At 42.2% G+C, this 22209-nt stretch overlaps 1 protein-coding gene across 3 annotated transcripts; it reads right to left on the bottom strand.

Moving 5' to 3' along the window:
* Nucleotides 1–4938: 4938 nt before the first annotated feature.
* On the bottom strand, nucleotides 4939–21645 carry gabrb3 (gamma-aminobutyric acid type A receptor subunit beta3). Of its 3 annotated transcripts, none has more exons than XM_068725299.1 (10): nucleotides 21544–21645; nucleotides 21368–21459; nucleotides 21049–21116; nucleotides 13528–13748; nucleotides 12727–12809; nucleotides 11649–11786; nucleotides 10789–10941; nucleotides 7522–7766; nucleotides 6224–6304; nucleotides 4939–5526 (listed from the first exon to the last, which is right to left on the bottom strand). In XM_068725299.1, exons 1-10 carry the CDS (start codon nucleotides 21630–21632, stop codon nucleotides 5137–5139), a joined length of 1560 nt encoding a protein of 519 aa, XP_068581400.1. In that variant the 5' UTR covers nucleotides 21633–21645; the 3' UTR covers nucleotides 4939–5136. The 3 variants fall into 3 exon arrangements, with proteins under 3 accessions (XP_068581400.1, XP_068581401.1, XP_068581402.1); XM_068725301.1 differs by having other exon boundaries at nucleotides 5405–5526; nucleotides 6224–6291; XM_068725300.1 differs by lacking the exon at nucleotides 6224–6304.
* Between the last annotated feature and the right edge of the window lie 564 nt (nucleotides 21646–22209).

The following is a 22209-nucleotide window of genomic DNA, read 5'->3' as shown; positions in this document are numbered from 1 at the left end:
AGATGTTAGCCTCATAGAGCTAATGTTATGTAGCGATGTTAGCCTCAGAGAGCTAGTGTTATGTAGAGATGTTAGCCTCAGAGAGCTAATGTTATGTAGAGATGTTAGCCTCACAGAGCTAATGTTATGTAGAGATGTTAGCCTCATAGAGCTAATGTTATGTAGAGATGTTAGCCTCAGAGAGCTAATGTTACGTAGAGATGTTAGCCTCACAGAGCTAATGTTATGTAGAGATGTTAGCCTCATAGAGCTAATGTTATGTAGAGATGTTAGCCTCATAGAGCTAATGCTATGTAGAGATGTTAGCCTCATAGAGCTAGTGTTATGTAGAGATGTTAGCCTCAGAGAGCTAATGTTATGTAGAGATGTTAGCCTCAGAGAGCTAATGTTATGTAGAGATGTTAGCCTCATAGAGCTAATGTTATGGAGAGATGTTAGCCTCAGAGAGCTAATGCTATGTGGAGATGTTAGCCTCATAGCTCCTCAAGGATTAAATAGAGATATGACACAGGTGCGTTCAATCATAGGGGAGGGGGGCGTGTCCTCAATCAAAATCAACACATTGTGGGAGGAGCTTATAACTGCCTCACTCTTCAGGTATTTAAAACTCACATAAAAGGAAGGGTTTGAGGACGTGCAGTCATCAAGAAAGTCTTTATGTTCACTTAAAACACAGAGGAGGAGCCGGGGATCGAGCTGTACACGATACAGAGACTTATTGAACTCATTGTGCTGCGTTTATTTTCTGTCTCTCTTTACTTGACTAATCACATTCATTTACCACACACACACACACACACACACACACACACACACACACACACACACTGATTGTAATAATGAGTGTATCGTTAAAAGCTGAAGACTGCTGACGCTGCAAAGACGAGTCCAGAGAAGGTTCCAGTCTGAGAAGTTTAATCGATGGTCGAGGAGAGAAGGAAGCTGAGCAGTAGTATCACTTAGTGTTCTCGTACAGTGTGTACTTCCTGTTGTTGTTGTTGTTGTTGTTTCCTCTCTGCTTCAGTGAAACATCAGACTCACTGTTGGGTTACTGACCCTGAACTGATGCTGAGTTTTCTGGAGCGCACCGAGGTGCTCGCTAAGCCTTTTCATTATTTCATTGTTTTATTTCTAACGCCACGCATGAACTTGAAAACCACGATGTTTCGTGTTTTTGTGCTCACGAACACATAACCCTGAGAAAAAAGAGATGAAATCACCTCCGCCTTCATCTCTGTGAGTAATGAGCAGCTTCTCCTCATGCAGCTGACACCAGCAGGAACACCTGAACCTGAACTGTAGAGTCTCCTTCAGCATCTGGTTCACAAGTCACAAGTCCTACACACGTCATATTCTAACTGTCAAGTCATTATTCATGCTAGTGTGTATATATATATATATATATATATATATATATATATATATATATATATATATATATATTATTCCTGCAGTCTAATTAAACTAGAAAAATGCATTTCTTTCTTTTTTTCTTCTTCTACTACAACAAAATTAACAAAAAAACTGTGGAAATAAGATGAAAAATAAAACACAGTAATAATAGTAATAATGATTATAATAATAACAGTAATAATAATAATAATGATAATAATATTAACGATAGCTATATCATTATTATTATGAGGTTTATTAATAATATATTGGTATTATTATATCAAAAGTAATGGTTATAGTATTAAAAGTGATAATGTTAAAGTGTCAGTGCTCATATATATATACATACATGTATAATTAATACAATATAAAGCTCTCTGTTCTCTTCTTCTTTGTTTCTTCATCATCTGTGGAGAAGTTTAATTTTTCCGACCAACACAAAGAGTTTCACCTCGACTGAACTCTCACATGATCGTTTATGATTTATGAAGACGTCCAATCACCTCGTGAGACAGGTCTCCTAGCAACAGTAGAAGAACATCATCTACCTGCTGCGTGAAACGTCCTGAAGGAGTTAATTCTGAAGAACTCAACGATGAAGAGCATAAAACCTGGTCAAGTGTGTTTTTATGTTTGACACCATGTTGTTGTTGTTGTTGTTGTTGTTGTTGATATCAGCGTCAGACGTCTTCGTCGGTGATGAAGATCTTCTCTGATGAAGCTGGAGATCCGGTTGTCGTCCCTCGTCTCCCTCCTCCGGTTTTAATATCGCTCATGACTAACTGTCTCGTTATCGTCTCGTTAGCGTCTCGTTATCGTCCTCGGGGCCTCGGCTTCGTTTCCTTTATTGCTTTTATTGCAAAACACGAAGGTTCACAAGGAGAGTGTGGAGAACAGGGCCCCGCTCCTCGCACCTGGCTGACTGAGTTAACCGGATCATTTTCAGGATAAGATTACATAAGTCAGGCTTTTCGGTTCCACGAGGCAAGTTTGGCAAAATCACCAAAGCAACACATCCATAAAACTGTATCTGATGAATAAACCGTTTACTAATGATGACGATATAATATTCTGAACACATAATACGAAATACGTATTAATTTACTGCCATTAGTAAAGCTGAGGTTGGTCTCATCCAGCAGTCGTAGCTACGAAAAATAATGTAGAACGTTATCGAGCGCTGAACGAGGAAGAATGAAGTAAATCAGAAACCAGGAAGGAAGGAAGGAAGGAAGGAAGGAAGGAGTCCAACAAACAATCTTTGATCCAAGAGAGCGGATCGTTGAAGTGAAGTCAGAGGTGATGGTTTTGTTACTTTCAGACTTCAGTAACTGAACTTCATCGTTCTTTAAACGACCATCTTTAACTAAACCGTTTCCTGTGAGGGGCAGAAGTGAACGCGTGTTTCTGGACATGAGGAGTAACTTTTCATAAGATACGCTGCTTGGCTAAATGTGCAAATTGAGTTTGTAAATACTCATCAATATTTTGTCTTCACTCCGAGCAATCCACTGACGAAGACCATGAAATGCAGCTGAAAGCCCTGGGAGAATCTAGTGAGTGGACTGTGAATGATTCCTGTGTAAACTCTCTCTGTTTAAATATCATAATTAATAACGACCTCCATGATAACACGTTGTGAACATGAAGAGTTCACTCACTGCTCAAACTAACTGTGGTGCAGTAAAGCGTCGCGGTGCATCAGTGTGACAGGTGGTGTCACTCCCACGCCGACCGTCGCTCCACCAAACCGGGCAGATGGAGCCAAGAGCCGTGAACGCCTACAGTTGTTACCGTGGAGATACGATACATCCCCCCCCCCCCCCCCGCCCCGATTCCTCTTCACTTTTCATATTTCACATCAAGAATGGGAATAATCAGAAGCTGTGATATTGTGTTTAATATTCACAACACAAAGAGGAAACGATGAGAAAAGACACTGCTGACAAACAAAAGGCAGAAGATTCATGTTGAAGTGAAGAAAACGTGAAGTACATGAAGTCAACAAAATGTCCTGACAGATCCTGAAAGCACAATGACAAATAAATCATGTGACACAAACGTTGTTGTTGGTTTATGACATAAAAATAAATAGCGAACGGGTAAAAAGTTAAAGAAACAGTTTAATATTTTGGGGAATACTGTCTTTCACTTTGATTGTTGGATGTTAGGTGAAACGATCGACACCTCTCTCACGTCTGTGAGCTAAATGTCAAGCTACGACCAACAGCCGGTTAGCTTAGCTTAGCACAAAGACTGGAAGCAGAGGGAAACAGCTAGCCTGCCTTCGTCTACGATCTGTGCGCACAGACAAGATGTTAAAATCAATTTAAAATAGTTTATATTTCATGTATGGGATAAAAACATGAGATTTAACATGTTAATTAATGAGTTTTAGAGGTGCTAATAGAGGTGCTAGCAGTTTCTAATGCTAAGCTAAGCTAACTGACTTCTCATCTAATATCTCCCCAAAATGTCTCAACATTCCATTGAATGATGGCAGAGAACGGTCGCTGGCATCAACTCCAGAGAAAGAATTCTTTTGACACGCTCAGCTGTTTCCCCTCCCCCGCTTCCAGTCTTTATGCTAAGCTAAGCTAACTAGCTGTAGCTCCATATTTAGCACACGGTCATGAGAGTGGTGTCAATCCTCTCATCTAACTCTGTGCCACAAAGACAAAAAGTGTGTTCCCCAAAAAAAGATTGAACCACAGAAGAAGAGCAGGCGTCCTAATCGACGTAGCAGAGCGGCCATTTTGATTGGCACTACGATGCGTCATTGTGAATCCCGCTGCTGCTCTTGGTTAGACCCGCCCTGAGCCACATTTCAAGCGCTAGGATTGGCCAGGAGTCCCTGATAGCAGAGGTCACCTGTCACCTGATTAGCTATCCTGACCTCTTAACCAATCGTCTCAGTGGGATCAATAACAAGGCGTCACCGACACGCCGGCCTGCTGTCTCTCCGTCGTTCTCAAGTCTTGTGACGTTTTACTTGTGTGTGTTTCCACCAACGCCTTTCTTTTGAACTAGTCACATGACCACAACGGCTAGGAGGTCCGTTCTACTCGTCTCTATTTCTATTCAAGTCTGGTCTAGTTTACGTGACGACAGACAGACAGAAATAATGTAATAATAATGTAATAACAACGTAATAATAATGTAATAATAATGTAATAATAAAGTAATAATAATGTCATAATATCATATTAATATCATAATAATGTCATTTTATGTAATATTAATATCATATTATTGTCATAATAATGTCATAATAATGTCATATTAATATCATATTAATGTCATAATGATGGCATAATAATGTCATAATAATATAATAATGTCATAATAATATCATATTAATATCATAATAATGTCATAATAATGTCATTTTAATATCATAATAATGTCATATTAATATCATAATAATATCATATTAATATAATAATATATGAAAGTCATAATTATGTCATATTAATATAATATCATATTAATATCATAATATCATATTAATATCATAATAACATCATATTAATGTCATAATAATATCATAATAATGTCATAATAACATCATATTAATGTCATAATAGTCCATAATGAAGCTGTAATAACCGACCTAAAGCAGCGTGAATACAAAAGAGTCCTTCACGTCTCATCAAAGTCTGAAGGATGAATGTTCTGTTGGGACTCTCTATTAAATGGACGTAGTTGGTATGAAGGGGGGCGGGCCGGGCTCGTGGAGCGTCAGACGTAGTACAGCCAGTAGATGGCGTTGAAGAGGGAGAAGCTGAAGGGGAAGATGAATCGAGACCACCTGTCGATGGTGTTCACGTCCGTGAGGTCCGGGATTTTGATCCTCAGCTGCGAGGAACGTCTCCGCAGACGTGTCTTCTTCAGATGCGCGTTCCTGTCCGGACCGAGGCGACCCGGCTCTCGCGGGCCGCTCGGCTTCCTGTATTGGACCCCCGAGTGGTCGAACGCCACCGAGGAGGAGGAGGATGAGGAGGAAGAGGCGGAGGAAGAGGCGGAGGAGGAGGAGTTGTGGGCGTCGTTCACGGCGGTCGTGGTCTCGTTCCCTCCCACCTCGTTGTGGATCTCCAAGGTCGTCAGCAGAATGTTCCCCCGGGAGTCGACCTGCAGACGAGACGAAGAGGAGGAGGAAGAGGAGGAGGAGGAGGAAGAGGAGGAGGACGCAGCGTTACAAGAAGGGGGTTCGGCTTCGGTGACTGATGACACCGCGCGGTGGGCTGACAGATCGCCGCTCACAGAGAACCTTCACAACCTGGTTTCTGGACCCAAAGTTAAATCACTGCTCACAAATCAGCTCAAGGGCGTCTGGATGTGCTCTGATGTCATGACCCCCCCACACACACACACACACACACACACACACACACACACACACACACACTAAACCCAACCCATAAATCACTCAGAGCACAATGTGTACACAGTCACACAGGACACTGGGTTCTTATGAAGCCACCTCAGATATAAACAGCTGCTCATGAAGTTCAGCTGCTGTGAAGGAGGAGGATTGGTGTGTGTGTGTGTGTGTGTGTGTGTGTGTGTGTGTGTGTGTGTGTGTGTGTGTATTTACAGTGTTGTTGATGGGTTCAGGTCCTAGTCTTAAATAGTGTTTTTGGTGTTCTTACTTCCTTTGAGAAGAACTTGTTTAAGCTTCATTTATTAACTCTGTTTCTTCTTCTCTGTGTCAGTTCACGGTAGATGCAGTAAACTGAATGATGTTGTGTCTGCTATGAATAGAAACACCACAGAAGAAGAGGGAACATACAGATGAATATACTTCTACAACAAGACAGACACTCACCCGCCGCGAGTGACGACGCCCCTCCGCCTGATTGGACAGTTTAACAGACGGAGATTTGCAATTGGCTCCTTCCAGAAGAGACTAGCAGAGAGAGACAGAGAGCCTTTGACTGAGCGGAGGTCAGCTGGAGGAGTCCACAGGAAGTTACGCATAATTACTGCTCCACACGAGAACCTACTTCACTCACAAACATGACTAAAGTCACTACGAGGAACTTTAACTTCTGCTGGTTCTGTTGGTCCCTGTGGACTAAAGCTGTAGTGTCTCTGAGCACCAGAGTCCCTTTAGAAAACCTCTCATTCTACTGCAGCAGGGTCTGACAGTCTGACCCTCTCAGTCCTGGTTCTGGTTCTCCCGTGCCTCCCTTACCTCCAGTGGGTCTAGCAATACGTCCTGGGTCTCCAGCAGAGAGGAGAACCTCTGCTCCTGGAGGAGGAGGAGGAGGAGGAGGAGACGCTGCTGCCGGGATCTGAGCTCTCCTCCTCCCTCCGGAACTCCTGATCTGAGTCTGTCCACGGTGGACCAGGTCTCTGCTGGAGGATCTGGGTCTGTCCACGGTGGACCGGTCTCTGCTGGAGGATCTGGGTCTGTCCACGGTGGACCAGGTCTCTGCTGGAGTCTGAGCTGAAGGAGGTTCTGGTGAACCTGCATGAGTTCATCTGGTTTCACCAGAATCCGACCCGGTGGCTCCGATGACATCATTCAGAATAACTCTATAGAAACAGAGCATCTTCTCTGATGGTCTCTGTACTGATGGAGGTCTGATGGAGGACCAGGACTACAGTGAGACTGGTCCAGGACCAGGTAAAGGTTACTCCCTGTCACTTTAAGTTACGTAACTAACAACGGTCTTTTAGTAACGTTATGTTGGATTCAGAATACCGTGACGTCTCTCGTTGGTTTGTGATGTTTTGAAGTCTTGAGTTTGGCAAATTCGCCGTCGCCATCTTGTTTTAATCAACCAGTGAACAGGAAGTGACCATATCTGGACTGAGGAGGACTGACGTAGAGACGCCGTATACGTCTCTGGTAAAGACCTGTCAATCACTGTGTAGCCCCGCCCCTAAATCATCCCCCTCTTTATGGTGTGTTTGACTCTAAATGGAGCATAATGTACTAAATGAACATCATGCTGTATTGAAGAAGACTGTAAACTAGAGACTGAGACCATAAACTCATGTTTACAATGTTTACTGAGGGAATAAATCAAGAGAGAAGTAGAGTCATTTTAGACTAGACTTCTATACAACCAGAGGAGAGTTCTGGACCTTTCCGTGTTGAATGAGGACACGTCTCACCTTGGGTACAGCGAAGTTGTCCCACTCATTGTTGGCCTTCTGGGCCTTCTCAGCCTGCTTCTTCTGCATCTGAGGACCTCTTCCGAAGAAGATGTAGTTGACGAAGGCGTACTCCAGCAGAGCGAGGAAGACGAACACGAAGCAGCCCATCAGGTACATGTCGATGGCTTTGACGTACGGGATCTTGGGCAGAGTCTCTCTGAGATGGGTGTTGATGGTCGTCATGGTGAGGACAGTGGTGATCCCTGAGGAACACAAACACGGATCATTAAAAACACACTAACCTCAAATACAACCTGTGTGGTCCCTCAGAAGACAACGTCCTCAACCAAAGAAGTGACAATAACCCTGTTAGCTGTCTGTCTGTCTGTCTGTATGAATTGTGTCCAAAATTGTCTCAATTGTCACCAAATTTGGTAAAAAACATCAAAAATGTTTTTTACTTTAATGGATTTTTGATGTCATGTTTTCCTACAGCTCTTTCTTAAAGTTAGCTCAAATGCTAAATTAAGCTTTGGGTAGCGATTATATTACAAACGATCTCTTGATGTGAGCGCCCATGACAGGTGCTCTGTAGTGAAAGTATCTAACTACAAAGGAAGGAGTCTCTATGTCTGTACATCAATATAAGTATATATGTATATATGTTTGATATATCTTGAGTTCATCCAATCTCTTACCGAGCATTTTTATTTCTTTAAGTTTTAGTGCTAAGGTGTCACGGGTTAAGGATGTCAGTTTAACTGCCATCCTCATTATTTAATACGCTTGTTTACATGTTAATATGTGTGCAACTTGTTCTCATGAATATGCTTTTTGTTTGGATTTACACTCGATAGGAACTATGTGTACGTCCTCTGGGACACATTTAGTCGTGGCAATCTCCTACAAGAAGACTTCCTGTAGTCCGCTTAAAGTTTAACTTTAACTTTTAAGTGTTGTCCACGTGCTCGTTTATGAACATTCACGTTTTTTCATTTCCCTCTCGGTTGTGTGTTTATTCATAATAATTATAATAATAATTATAATCATAATTCGTTAATGTTCCATCGTGCACATTTAATTAAGTTAAACATTCAAATGATTCATTCTTTGCATTTGGCTCTGACGACCTACATCAGGGACAAACAGTCTTTGTGTAGACTTCCTGGTGTTCAAATGAAGGAAGAGCTGATCTTAAGGAACCCTCAGAGGTTCCTGGGTGTCTCTCTGTTAAAGCTTCACTGGTTTGCCGTTGGATAAGCAGAAAGCGCTCCGCTACCTAACGACGAGCGGACCCACTCAGCAGATACACAACAAACAGCGGTGTAGTAATTCTCTCCGTAATGTGCACCATCGACAGTAAATGTGTCCGTGTTGTCTTTGCGGAGGCCGAGAGTCTATTCCTGTCGACTCAGGCTTACGTAATTACAGCAGCAGGCTGCGGGTGAGGGGGAGTCGAGAGCTCTGCGGGTTTATGGAGTCGATCTCTGCAGAACAAAGAGCGGAGCGAGAGCGTGGAGTCTGTCAGGGCTGCTCCACAAAAACCCACAACGGTTTCAGAGCCTCGTTAAGACCTCGTTAAGAAACGACCTCATCGCGGAGGTGGCTCCTCCCCCTAAACGTATAGCGGTGTGATATCTTACGAAAAGTTACTCCTCAGTTTTCGTACAATAAACCAGCAACGCGTGTCAATTTCTGCTCGTTACATGAAGAGAGTTTTTAAAATAAACTTTAACTATAATAAGCAGAACCACCGTCTGAACATCTGAGTGTGAGGAGGATCTGATCTGCTCATCTTTAAATCACAAAGACCACATTTATTAATGAACGCTGCAATAACATCGTTATCGTTATCGTTCTTATACAATAGAGGTGATGAATGAGGATTCACATTGAGGAAAATACTCAAAAGTGTTGGTTAAATGTTTCTAAGTTAAAGTTTATATTTTACTTTTTGTTTTAAGTTTTGTTTAAAAGTTTGAAGTTAAATTTAATTTTCGGGTGCAGCTTTAAGTCTGAACACGGTTCTGCTCTGAGGCCTAACGAACATGTTCTATTAACATAAATATAACGGAACCGTAAAGGTCAGAAGGTCCGTTTATGTTTTTAATTATTACAACCAGTGAGAGATCCTAAAAGTTGCAAAAGAATTATTTTCCTTCCACTAATCATGTGAATGAGAATGAGGCTGGACTGAAAGCTGGGAGGCGGAGCTAAAGGAAACGCTACTGAGCATGCTCTATAGGGAGGGAAAGTCCCGGTTAATATATGTACCATATATATTTTGTCAATTTAAAAGATAATGTTGTAACCAACGCCACCGTCGTACCCAACGGCACAATCGTACCAACGCCACCGTCGTACCCAATGCCACAAACGTACCAACGCCACAATCGTACCAACGCCACAATCGTACCCAACGCCACAATCGTACCAACGCCACAATCGTACCAACGCCACAATCGTACCCAACGCCACAATCGTACCCAACGCCACAATCGTACCAACGCCACAATCGTACCAACGCCACAATCGTACCAACGCCACAATCGTACCCAACGCCACAATCGTATCAACGCCACAATCGTACCAACGCCACAATCGTACCAACGCCACAATCGTACCCAACGCCACAATCGTACCAACGCCACAGTCGTACCAACGCCACCGTCGTACCAACGCCACCGTCGTACCAACGCTACAATCGTACCAACGCCACAAACGTACCCAACGCCACAAACGTACCAACGCCACCGTCGTACCCAACGCCACAGTCGTACCAACGCCACAGTCGTACCAACGCTACAATCGTACCAACGCTACAATCGTACCAACGCCACCGCCGTACCCAACGCCACAAACGTACCAACGCTACAATCGTACCAACGCCACAATCGTACCAACGCTACAATCGTACCAACGCCACCGCCGTACCCAACGCCACAAACGTACCAACGCCACCGTCGTACCCAACGCCACAATCGTACCAATGGCACCGTCGTACCAACGCCACCGTCGTACCAACGCTACAATCGTACCCAACGCCACCGCCGTACCCAACGCCACAAACGTACCAACGCCACCGTCGTGCCCAACGCCACAATCGTAGCCAACGCCACAATCGTAGCCAATGCCACAATCGTACCAACGCCACAATCGTACCAACGCCACAATCGTACCCAACGCCACCACCGTAACCAAAGCCACCGCCGTACCCAACGCCACAAACGTCCCAACGGCACCGTCGTACCAACGGCACAATCGGAACCAATGCCACCGTCGTACCTAACGCCACTCTGGCGGCCGAGGCGTCATAATTGATCCAGAAGGAGACCCAGGACAGGATGGTGATGAGGATGGACGGCATGTACGTCTGCAGGATGAAGTATCCGATGTTTCGTTTCAGCTTGAAGCTCAGGGAGAGTCGAGGGTAGGCACCTGCAGGACGAGACAGAAGAAGAAGAAGACTCTTATTCAAGAGAGACAAGGGGATGTCTGGCACTTTGTTTTGGTTCCTATGGCGATGGCCCCATGGTTTTTATCACCATGGAAACAAGAAGCAAGCGTGGCTCAAAAATCATCTTTGGAAACGTATGAGCTTTGAGATGATCTGTGAGCAAACAGCACAATAACACAACGTTTACCTCTGTAGCATACAACTGAAGCTGTTATCTCCGATCTCTACCAACACTCTTTAAAACACTGACGTCTCAACAACACAGACCCACCACCAGCAGCAGAGCAGAGATCAGAGATAACAGAAAGGTCTGTCTGACAGCGAGGTGAAGAGGAGAGAACATTAGTTTTAAGTAGGTTTTGCCAACATTTGCATCCAAATGAATGAATTAATATGAAAGATGCAGCTAGCGTTAGCTGGGAACTATCATATATATCCTTCCTCCATTACACCGTCTGTGGGAATAATAATGTTCTTGTATAATGAAGTTTTGTATAATGAGATAATAATTCATGCTCTGCCCTTAATGAGTTCAGTATAATACTGTAAGTAGAGTATTCACAGTTCTGCTGTTGTGGTCCTGGTTTGATGGTTTGATCAGGATAATATAATATAATAACAGAAACAGAAACACCTTCAGTCTGTCTTTCGTTAGCTTCATGGAGCGTTAGCGCTGAATCAGCCTCACCTGTGGAAAAGACCACGTTCCTGGAGACCAGCTTGTAGTCCATTATGGAGAACTGAGGGAGCTCGATGCGCGTCACCCCGGTCACAGCGGAGTCTCCTCCTTTCCAGTAGAACTCGATGTCATCTGTGGTGTAGCCGTCTGCACACAGGACACGAGGTGGGCTTACTGATTATTGATTATTATGAGTGGGTTATTATAAGTACTTTGAGTTCTTGGACTCTGCTGCTGCTGATTGAATGTCAATAGAGACATGAAGACACATTGGACCCATGAGACATCCAGACTACGGAGGCTTTAAGGGACAAATCTAAATATATAAATAATTATATCATTAAATGCTCAAGAAAAGAATTATGTAATTTAATGTTTAATTGTCACTATCAATAAATAAATCACAAATTACATGAGACATTAAATATATTAAATAAATATGAACAAATCAAAAAGTCAATGTATTTGTGTATTTATGTATTAATTTACATATAATTATATACTTAGCCTTTCAAATATGTATTCATTTGCATATTAATTCATATTTTTTGTGATTAATTTATTCACACATTTATGTATTTATTTATAATTATATTTATTTATTTATATAAACTTTAATTTATCGAAATATATAAATCTGTCAGCTCCATGTGTGGATAAATGAATCAATATACAAATAAATAAATAAATATAGATGTATAAATGAATAAATAACTAAATAAATATAAAAAAGTAAATACAATATATATATATATATATATATATATATAAAAAACATGTATACTTTACTTTGTGATGTATTTGTTTCTGGTGATAATTAAGCAGCATTAACTGACATGTATTAGTTTATGATTACAACCCTCTCCTCTATAGAAGTAGCTGCATGGACTCTCAGCTCTGACGTGAAGCGATTTGTCACTCTGAGATACGACCGCTTCATAAATCAACAGCGGTTCAGCAGTCGGTGCAGTTTTCTGTTCTCAGTTTTCTGTCTGCACCAGATGAGGAGTGTGAGAAGTTCTCTTCACGCTGCTGTTCATATTTTAAAGGAGTGAGAAGATGTAAAGCCGAGAGTCTACAAACTTACAGCTCTCAATCTCCAGAGTGCAGTTCTGCTCGTCCAGCGGGTATCTCCTCAGGTCCATCATGCAGGCCGCCGTCGTGGTGATCCTGGACCAACACAGCAGAGGGTTCTTTACTCAGGTCGTGTTTTCAAAGGTGATGAAGACACATCATCAAAGAGGAAGATACAAAGACAATTCATAGAGAGGAGCTCCTTCACAAGTCCTCGTAGAAACGACTCACATCAGAAAGACACAAACGTATTATTATTATTATTATTATAGAGTTATGAGAGAGCTTCATACTGAAACCATGAGAGATATGATGAGGATGAGAAGCTGCAGCTCAGACGGCTTCTACCAAACAGATAAAACACTTTATAGCCACCAGAGGCCCAACAGCCTCCAGCTAATGAACTCATACGCATTAGTGATGGATTTGTAGCCGGTGAGAGACGATGATGATGAGATGAAATGTGTAAATACATCCGTGTTTCCAAGATCTTTACAGTCTGTGAAGGAAAGAAATCCGATCAGATGGACTTCTTAACGAGGAATAAACACTGTTTAACTGTAAATAAGACGTGGACGTCTCGTTGGTTTGTGGACGTTTTGAAGCCTCCAGTTCGACAATTTGGCCGTCGCCAACCAGTAAACAGGAAGTGACCATGTCTGGACTGAGGAGGAGTGCGTAGAGACCTGTCAATCACTGTGTAGCCCCGCCCCTAAAGCATCCCCTGCTTCATGGTCTGTTTGACTCTTGGAGGAGGTTTTGAGTTTGCCCAGTAAATCATTGAAGTAACTATTTGAGTACCAACAGCGCTGACCTGAGGCCGTAGAGGACGGTGCCGTCCGGGTGAAGTCGAATCATCCGGTTCTTAACGGTGACACCGTGGACGAAGGACTTCTTGTCGTTGAGGAAGTAGGTGTCCGGGACCCAGAGCTGGTCCGCTACCCTGTTGTCCAGAGTCAGGTTGAGAGGGATCCCCGTATAGGCCAGTCTCTTATCCCTCCAGTACTGCTGGAAGTACATCGTCAAGGTGTAGTCCTGAGGGGAGGAAAACAGCATCGTGTATCTTCATACTCAACAATAGACAGGAGTCAGAGATGTTTCACTACGTCAGGTACGGGATGAATGAAGTCACTTATTTAAAGTCACAGGTCCAAACTGAAGACTTTCCTCTACTTCATGTTGAATGTCTGCAGCCCGGAGCTCAGGACGGATGGTTTTTGGTAACAATGGTGATATTTATATAATTATCTATCCATCTGTCGGCCTGGTGAACATTCCAGGAGACACCGCTCAGCTGTTCTGTGCACCAGACGGGCAGCAGGTAGGTAGGGAGGTAAAGGGAGGGAGGTAAAGAGAGGGAGGGAGGTAAAGAGAGGGAGGTAAAGGTAGGGAGGTAAAGAGAGGGAGGTAAAGGTAGGGAGGTAAAGAGAGGGAGGTAAAGGTAGGGAGGTAAAGGTAGGGAGGTAAAGAGAGGGAGGTAAAGGTAGGGAGGTAAAGAGAGGGAGGTAAAGGTAGGGAGGTAAAGAGAGGGAGGTAAAGGTAGGGAGGTAAAGAGAGGGAGGTAAAGGTAGGGAGGTAAAGAGAGGGAGGTAAAGGTAGGGAGGTAAAGAGAGGGAGGTAAAGGTAGGGAGGTAAAGAGAGGGAGGTAAAGGTAGGGAGGTAAAGAGAGGGAGGTAAAGGTAGGGGGTAAAGAGAGGGAGGGAGGTAAAGGGATAGATGAATAGATAGATAGATAGATAGATAGATAGATAGATAGATAGATAGATAGATAGATAGATAGATAGATAGATGGACAGATGGATGGATAGATTGATTGATAAATAGATGGATAGATGGATGGATGGACAGATGGATGGATGGATGGATGGATGGATGGATGGATAGATTGATAGATAGATGGATGAATAGATGGATGGATGGATGGATAGATAGATGGACAGATGGATAGATTGATAGATAGATGGATAGATGGATAGATTGATAGATGGATGGACAGATGGATAGACGGATGGATGGATTGATAGATTTCGTCACATATTACCAGCCATACATGCGATGATGACATGAGGTTATTTGAATAATTTATTGTCAGACTCAAAAGCTTTTCTGGTCCTTTAATGGAGCTCTTTACCAGCTCGCCTGGCTTCCTTCTGCTGACTAATGTTCTCTTAAATAAATAAGCAGCAAATAAACAAAAACTTGGCAGTACAGAAAATGCCTACATTTCAGTCCTCTGGTCGCATATTCATAAAAGTGTTAAAGAAATGCCCAGATTCCCTCTGGATGTGAAAATCAATATCAACAGCACACTGCAGACAGAAGTAATCATCACTAGGAGTTAGGGAGAGTAGTCCACACTTCTGAAAACTGCTGACCTCATTTTAATAAAATAAAGAATTGCTTTGTTTTTGTTGATTCTCTCATTACTGCCGGCTGACAAAGTGTTCAGAATGAATTACACCAAGTGGTTTGACTGACAGTCTAATATGATATTGATTCCTATGAATAATTCAGTGTGTGTGTACAGAGAACGTATTTATTCTCTATGTTCAAAGGTTTGTTTTCATCCATTTAATGGTCTTTTTGTTACATAGAATATTCTGCCGGTTATACGATGAACTGACTATATTTCCATTAAATCTGCATGTAAAACGAAGGAGAAGACGATGTAACGCAGTGTGTCTCTATTAGATCTGAGACTTGGCTGGATGGACCTCTGTACTCTCCCACATGCAGCTGAGGTGTGGGCTGAGCTGAGTGAATCAGCTTTACACAACAGCTCTTCTACTACATCTACCAACCCGCTCACTCAGCGTCTGGACCTCAAACTATTTCAGTCTGTTTCAGATCTTCAGATCCTCTCAGCCCAGCAGGAGTCTCAGAAACCAAGCTGTACCGCGTCCTGCTCACTGTACTGAACCTGTGAGCCCTGCAGGGGTCCCACAGGGCTCTATTCTGGGCCTTCAGAGGGTTTTACAGTCTGAAGAGGCAAAGCTTCACGTGTTAAAGCTGCATTCTCTCTGGTGTCCAGCAGGGGGCGACTCCTCTGGTTGTATAGAAGTCTAGTCTAAAATGACTCTACTTCTCTCTTGATTTATTCCCTCAGTAAACATTGTAAACATGAGTTTAGTTGGTTCTCTGTCTGCAGGAATCTATATTGAAAAAATGCTTCAACTGTCACAAATTAGCATCAATGCTGCTATGAAGAGTTGTGTTGTTCATATTCACGATTCCAATTCGAGTCAAAAACAACATCTAACATCCTCCTTCAGCGTCACAAACGTAAACCACCAGAGACAGGAAGAGGCTTGTCCTCAGACCGGTGAGTAAACGAGGCCCGGTGGGAGACGTTACCGTCTGCCAGTCAAATGTCGTCGACGTCAACTTAACGCCAGGACGTCTGCTGGGAGGACAGGAAACGAACCGAGTCTCTGCGTCCTCCCACACGACTCTGTCACTGAACGTTCTCACTGGAGCACAGTCACAGGTGAGCTGTTCATGTGACGCAGGTTGTTCTCCACAGAACCGTCGCTGGTTCTGACAAACGGTGGATCTTAAACTAGCTCTTTGGTGCCAATGTTCATTTAGAGACGAAAAATACAACATGAGCAGTACAAGCTCAGTTGTATTAGTCCGGCTACAGACACCAGCTGTATTTGATTTATTAATAACTGACAAAGTGTAAATACAGTTTTTAAAGAAATAGAACAACCTCTTGTTTGTGAAGAGGGTTACTAACCCTATCTTGACGGCACTAATGGCATTTCTTCACAATTAGTGTGAATCAGACGTATCAACTCAATAAAAACGCTTTTTATTTGCGGCCCCCTGAACGCAGCACTGTTCCGGCAGTCAGCAGGTCGTATTAAAGAGACTTCACCGTTCAGCTGAGTCTCTGGAGCCCGAGGCGGCTCGACGTGTTACTGAGACTCATTCTATTAACGAAGGCCTTCAGTAGAGATGTGGGAGAACATCTGTCCTACCAGCCTTTAAGGGCGACACTTCCTCCAGGCAGAAGGTGGAGAATGTTAAAAGTGTCAGAAAGGATGTGGAGGTTTTTAGCACATGATGGATTCGTCTTCCAGCTGACTCACACTGAATAAATGTGTAACAGCACCGCCGGGACTTTCTGCTTTTACAGCTCCGTGTTCCCGGACAGGTGTGCTCCTTCAAAATAGAAAGCTAAAGGAGTGATCCCCAATACAGACACAGAACACCGCATTTTGTTCTTCAAATGTTGCATTTTTAGCCACCAACTATTCCTCAACAAAAAAAGCAACGCTTTCAACGAACTTAATAGAATCATGGAAAGTATTTCAACACAATTAAACTGCTTTCTTTAAGCATCAAGCAATTCTGTTGGATCAACTTAACTTACTAGGATTTGATCAAACTTAACTTACTAGGATTTGATCAAACTTAACTTACTCCTGTAATTGTACTACTGTAAAATTAGTTTGACCAACCTTATTAAGTTAAGTCGGACACAACCCTAATAAATTAAGTTGATCCGACTCCAGACTTTCTGCATTACAGCTCCGTGTTCCCGGACAGCTGTGCTTCTTTAAAATAGAAAGCTAAAGGAGTGATCCCCAAATAAATACACACAAAACTTTAAAAATATCAACAGACGCACAGCAAAGTCAAAATAAAGGAGTGAGAAATGTATAAATACTTTCATTTCCTAGACAACGAGCTGCAGCTCAGCCCACACGGGCTAAAAGCAGCAACACGCCGCCGACTCCTTCACGCCTCTGAGCGAGAGAGCGAGGTCACGACCCCGAACTCATCTCAGTCTCTATTTACCTCCGACAACATTCAACATATTTAAAATGAACGAAACGTTAGAGGATGTGATGGCTGATGAAAGTCTTCTGTTCACAGTCATATGAATACAATATACAGAAAAATATACAACGATACAACAACTACTACTACAAACTACACGAACCAGAAGAACAAATCCATATTGGAGCAGATTTATTAAATGGATATAGTCTCTGTTATCTAAGAACACAAATGTGTGAATTTGTGCTGAAACTATTCCTTTATTGACAGTGAGCTGATTATATTGAACAACAAATCTGTGTTGAAATCAGCAGGAGGAGAGCTAGTTAGCTGTTAGCATTAGCTAGTTAGCTGTTAGCATTAGCAAGTTAGCTAATTTAGCTAACTTACTAATTGCTTTATGTTAGCAGCCGGTGGGCAGCACAGTCCCACTTGGCTAAATAACGAAGCTAACCAGGAGGCTAAAGTGTTTCCTGTTACTTAGTTTACGTATGTATTTTACTTAGTTTACAAACTTATTTTACTTAGTTTACATACGTATTTTACTTAGTTTACATGCGTATTTTACACCCAACCAGGAATATCATATTCATAACTATGTTATTGGAAGTATTTCCACACCATTATACTGCTTTCTTTAAGCATGACGCAATTATGTTGGTCCGACTTAATTTACTACTGTAAAATTAGTTCGACCGACCTTATTAAGTTAAGTCAGACCCAACCCTAATAAACGAAGTTGACAAACTTGACTTGACTTTAAGTAAACTTCAGCAGCCTGCCCAAATCCATAATCAATCATATGCAAGTCTTACGACGTAACACTTCCTGTTTGTGTCTTCCCTAACCAACATAACGACCCCGTGTGAGACTCCATGTAATCATAAACTCAGGATCACTGGAAGCCTCGAGACGCTCCAGTGAACACAATGTGATCAGAAGCCTCAAAAGGTCAAAGCCTGAGAGAGTTTAATGTGTCCGGTTCCTCGTCTCCTTCCGTCTCATCTGCATAAACCAATAAGACGGTCGGTCTGACGGGATTCTCTCTCACAGCAGAAGATACTCTCCCCTAAAAGTCTCTAATGTGGAAATTAGGTTTGGTCCGTTAAGTGCTGAAACTTAGTTAACTGATTTTAGATTGTCAAAGCTAACGGGACAAATAATGTGTGTATGGTTCTATTCTCTCCCTATATATATATATATATATATATATATATATATACATACACACATACACAAGTTGTTTTTATCTTACAAACTATCAGCTTCAATCCATATTCGTTGGCGTAAAGCCTTTAAGAAACAACAGCGAGTTTGCTGCACACAAAGAGAAGCAGCACCTGTATTAACGGGGCGGACTAGCAGCAATCTAACAGCACCATACATACAACGTACATTTATATAATCTACTTTTTTCCTTTCAAAGTCATAACAATAGACGTTCAAAGCTTCATTCAAAATCTTAATTACATTATTCGGTACATGTATATACAGTTTATATATATATATATATGTATATATACATATATACATATATATATATATATAATGTCTAAGTTAAGAAATGTCATTTTACACTTATGTCCATAATAACAGCTGCGTAGGATTCACTTTTTTAAAATGACAAACACAATTCACAACAGGTTTTATATCTGTAAATCGTGAAGAGTCATTTTTACTGCCAATTAATTGTTACTTTATAAACGAGACCAAATAAATGCCTTTAGGTAGAGTTAAAGGTGACCTGCAGATAGAAACATTTAAATATATGGAGGAGATGCTGCTCTTTTATTCGGCGACCCACCTGAGGGTCCCGACCCAGTGTTTTGTTATTCATGTGTACAGCATTAGAACAGTGAGGCGGGCTAACAAAAGACATTTATCTTATAGTTCATAGTTGTTTTACTTTACATTTTGTCCAGTCCAAAATGATAAATGAATTGTAGAGACAATGAGAACTTTTCCACCACTGAAGAACAGCTGATCCCATCCTCTACAACAATAGGATGACGTCGTATTGTCTCTCTGCTGTGGAGCATTAAAAAGCACCACAGGTACATCTCATTGTCAGGACGCCATGCCGCGGGCGCTTTCCTCCTGGCAGCGTGTGACGGGGCATCATGCTCAGTCAGCAGTTCAGACCCATGATAGATGGCATAAGACATTAAACTGTGGAGCCCCAACACACACACACACACACACACACACACACACACTTCCCAAGGTCTCTCTAGATTTCGTTATATTTGAAAGGATAAGACACACAGCACTGAACGCACTGACCGTATATTGTAACAGAGTCACACAGCCACTGAACCAGGACGTAAAACCATAAAACTATAATCTGATGCAAACCACTCTGGACAACAACACAGCTTCTACAAACTGTTCTCTGTTTACACACTAGACCATTCAGGCAGGATGCTGTGGAGATCTGATACCATTTCACAATAAACACTCAACATTTGAAGTGTTTGTTTGTCATGTTGCTACATTCAAATCTTCTATTACGGTTTTGAATGAAGCTTTGAATGTCTATTTTTATGACTTTTAATGGAAGAAAGTAGATTTTGTGTTATTGTGGTTGTGTAAATGTACGTTATGGTGCTGTTAGATTGCTGCTAGTCTGTCCTGATAATACAGGTGCTGCTTCTCTTCGTGTGCAGTACGTGGGAGAGCAAATGGAAGTCCAACAGATATGGACTGAAGCAGAACATTTCTCTAGATTTCGCTAAAAAACACAAATGTTTTGATCACACGAGTCAGAAACTCTTGAGGAATCTAACTCTACTAATAGTCTAATACTAATAACACTATGTAGTATATCAGTCTTTAAACACAATGAAGAGACAAGCAGAAGAAAAGCTTCAAAGTCTGTGTTTAAATGTTGATTTACAAATCAAATGTCAACATTTAATGAAGCCTTGAAGAACTGTGAGGTACAGCCCTGGTGGCTTTAATAATAGTTAATCAAATTAATAATTAGTAACTAATATAATCCATTAACATGAACAGGTTTTAGGTGCACAACAAACAGATAACAGTACTATAAACAAAGGGGATTTCCCCCAACCTGGCAACCCCAAACTTTTTGGTTGTATTTTACTTTTTCTATTTTAGTTTGTTTTAACTTTATTTATTTACCTTACTCTTATTGCTATTGTGTTTCATTTTGCAATGGTGTCAGTATTATTTATTTTACTCTTGTTCATATATGTTTATATTTTAATTATATTGTTCTTGTCTTATTATGTTGTTGTAATCTTTAATGAAACTCTTTGGGATGAATAAAGTTATTTTATCTTAAAACAAGCGTATAAGTGTCTATACAGCATCAGTAAATCATTTAAACCATTAGTTATATCTTATGAACCTTATTACCCTATATTATGATTAATTTAACCCGTTAGTGTAAACTATCCATTGCATTAATATACAGCAGCAGAACCAGCAAAACTACAGAAGACTCAGAAACATGAGGATCAATATATGAACATATGAACATATGAATACATGAACATATGAATACATGAACATATTAACTCACCATATTGACTTCTGACACACTGTCAATGCTCGCCACGTCCAGGCTCATACCAACAGCCACCGGTTTACCTTAAAACAGGAGACATGAAGTAGTAATCATTCATTAGTGTTTAGTTAACTGTAATTAGTTAAATATAATCAGTTAACTGTAATTAGTAAAATGTAATTAGTTAAATGTAACTAGTTAAATGTAACTAGTTAAATGTAATTAGTTACATGTAATTAGTTAGCTGTAATTAGTTACCTGTAATTAGTTAACTGTAATTAGTTAACTGTAAGTAAACAGTGGGCAGCTATCGAGACACACGTAAGTGTTTTACCTCCAAAGTCCGGCCGCAGACGGATGTCGTAGCCCTTCAACAGTCTGTCCACCGTGACTTTCACGGAGGACATGTTGCCCGGCTCGTTGACGCTGAAAAGACAGAAGACAACAGGAGACGGTGAGTGTCGATCTGGAGGACGGACACCTCTCCGGTACCGGGACCGCGCGGCTCACCTCTGGGCGCAGCACATCACGGCCACGAGCAGCGGCAGTGAGAGGACTTCACGGAGAACCCTTGATCTCCACCGGGGTCTCCGCGTCATGCCCCCCGCGTCGTTCACGGACGGACGCGCCGTACCGCGTTCAACAGACGACTAAGTGGAGGAGCCGCGGCGCCGCCGCTCCCGCACAGCTGCGCTGAATCCGGGGAGACTTCTTCCACATCGCGCGAACTCCCTCCGGCGCAGTTCGGCTGCGTCAACATGCTTCACGAGGCGGGAGACTGCTGGGTGTGAGACGGGATGCATGAGCCGGCGTGCGTAAAAGTCTCCGTCCTCGAGGACACAAACCCAAAAGGTCCCGTGTCCAAAGGGGAGGGCGCCGCGTGCGTAAAACCACAGAAGACGTGGGTTCTAATAAAGAATCTCTCACAGAGCCGGTTCCGTTTGTCAGCATGAGGTCTTCAAGTCAGCGCGCGCGAGGCTGCCCAGGTGCAGCCATTAGTCTCTCAGAGTTCATTAAGTGAAGGTGAGTTCAACGTTCCTGCTCCAGAGTCCTGAGTCTGTTAGAACCCTTAACGTGAGTGATGTGTCTCCTGTAACGCTGCTCTGGGGTCTAGAGGTCTAGAGGTCTAGAGGTCATCTGACTCTTCAGTGACTCTCAGAAGATCCGTGTCAGTGA

The sequence above is a fragment of the Cebidichthys violaceus genome, unplaced genomic scaffold (genome assembly GCF_023349555.1).
Source record: "Cebidichthys violaceus isolate CVI_PGR_0920_01 unplaced genomic scaffold, fCebVio1.0.p SCAF_35, whole genome shotgun sequence".
NCBI lineage: Eukaryota > Metazoa > Chordata > Actinopteri > Perciformes > Stichaeidae > Cebidichthys > Cebidichthys violaceus.
The sequence above is the reverse complement of the archived record's forward strand: the minus strand, read 5'-3'. Positions and strand labels throughout refer to the sequence as shown.

Coding starts and splice junctions, on each gene's coding strand:
- gabrb3 (XM_068725299.1), bottom strand. CDS start 21,632: ATGACGCGGAGACCCCGGTGGAGATCAAGGGTTCTCCGTGAAGTCCTC. Junction 13,749..21,048: donor GTGTGTCAGAAGTCAATATG/GTGAGTTAATAT, acceptor TCCTCCCCTCAG/GACTACACCTTGACGATGTA. Junction 12,810..13,527: donor ACCGTCCTCTACGGCCTCAG/GTCAGCGCTGTT, acceptor GTGTTGGTCCAG/GATCACCACGACGGCGGCCT.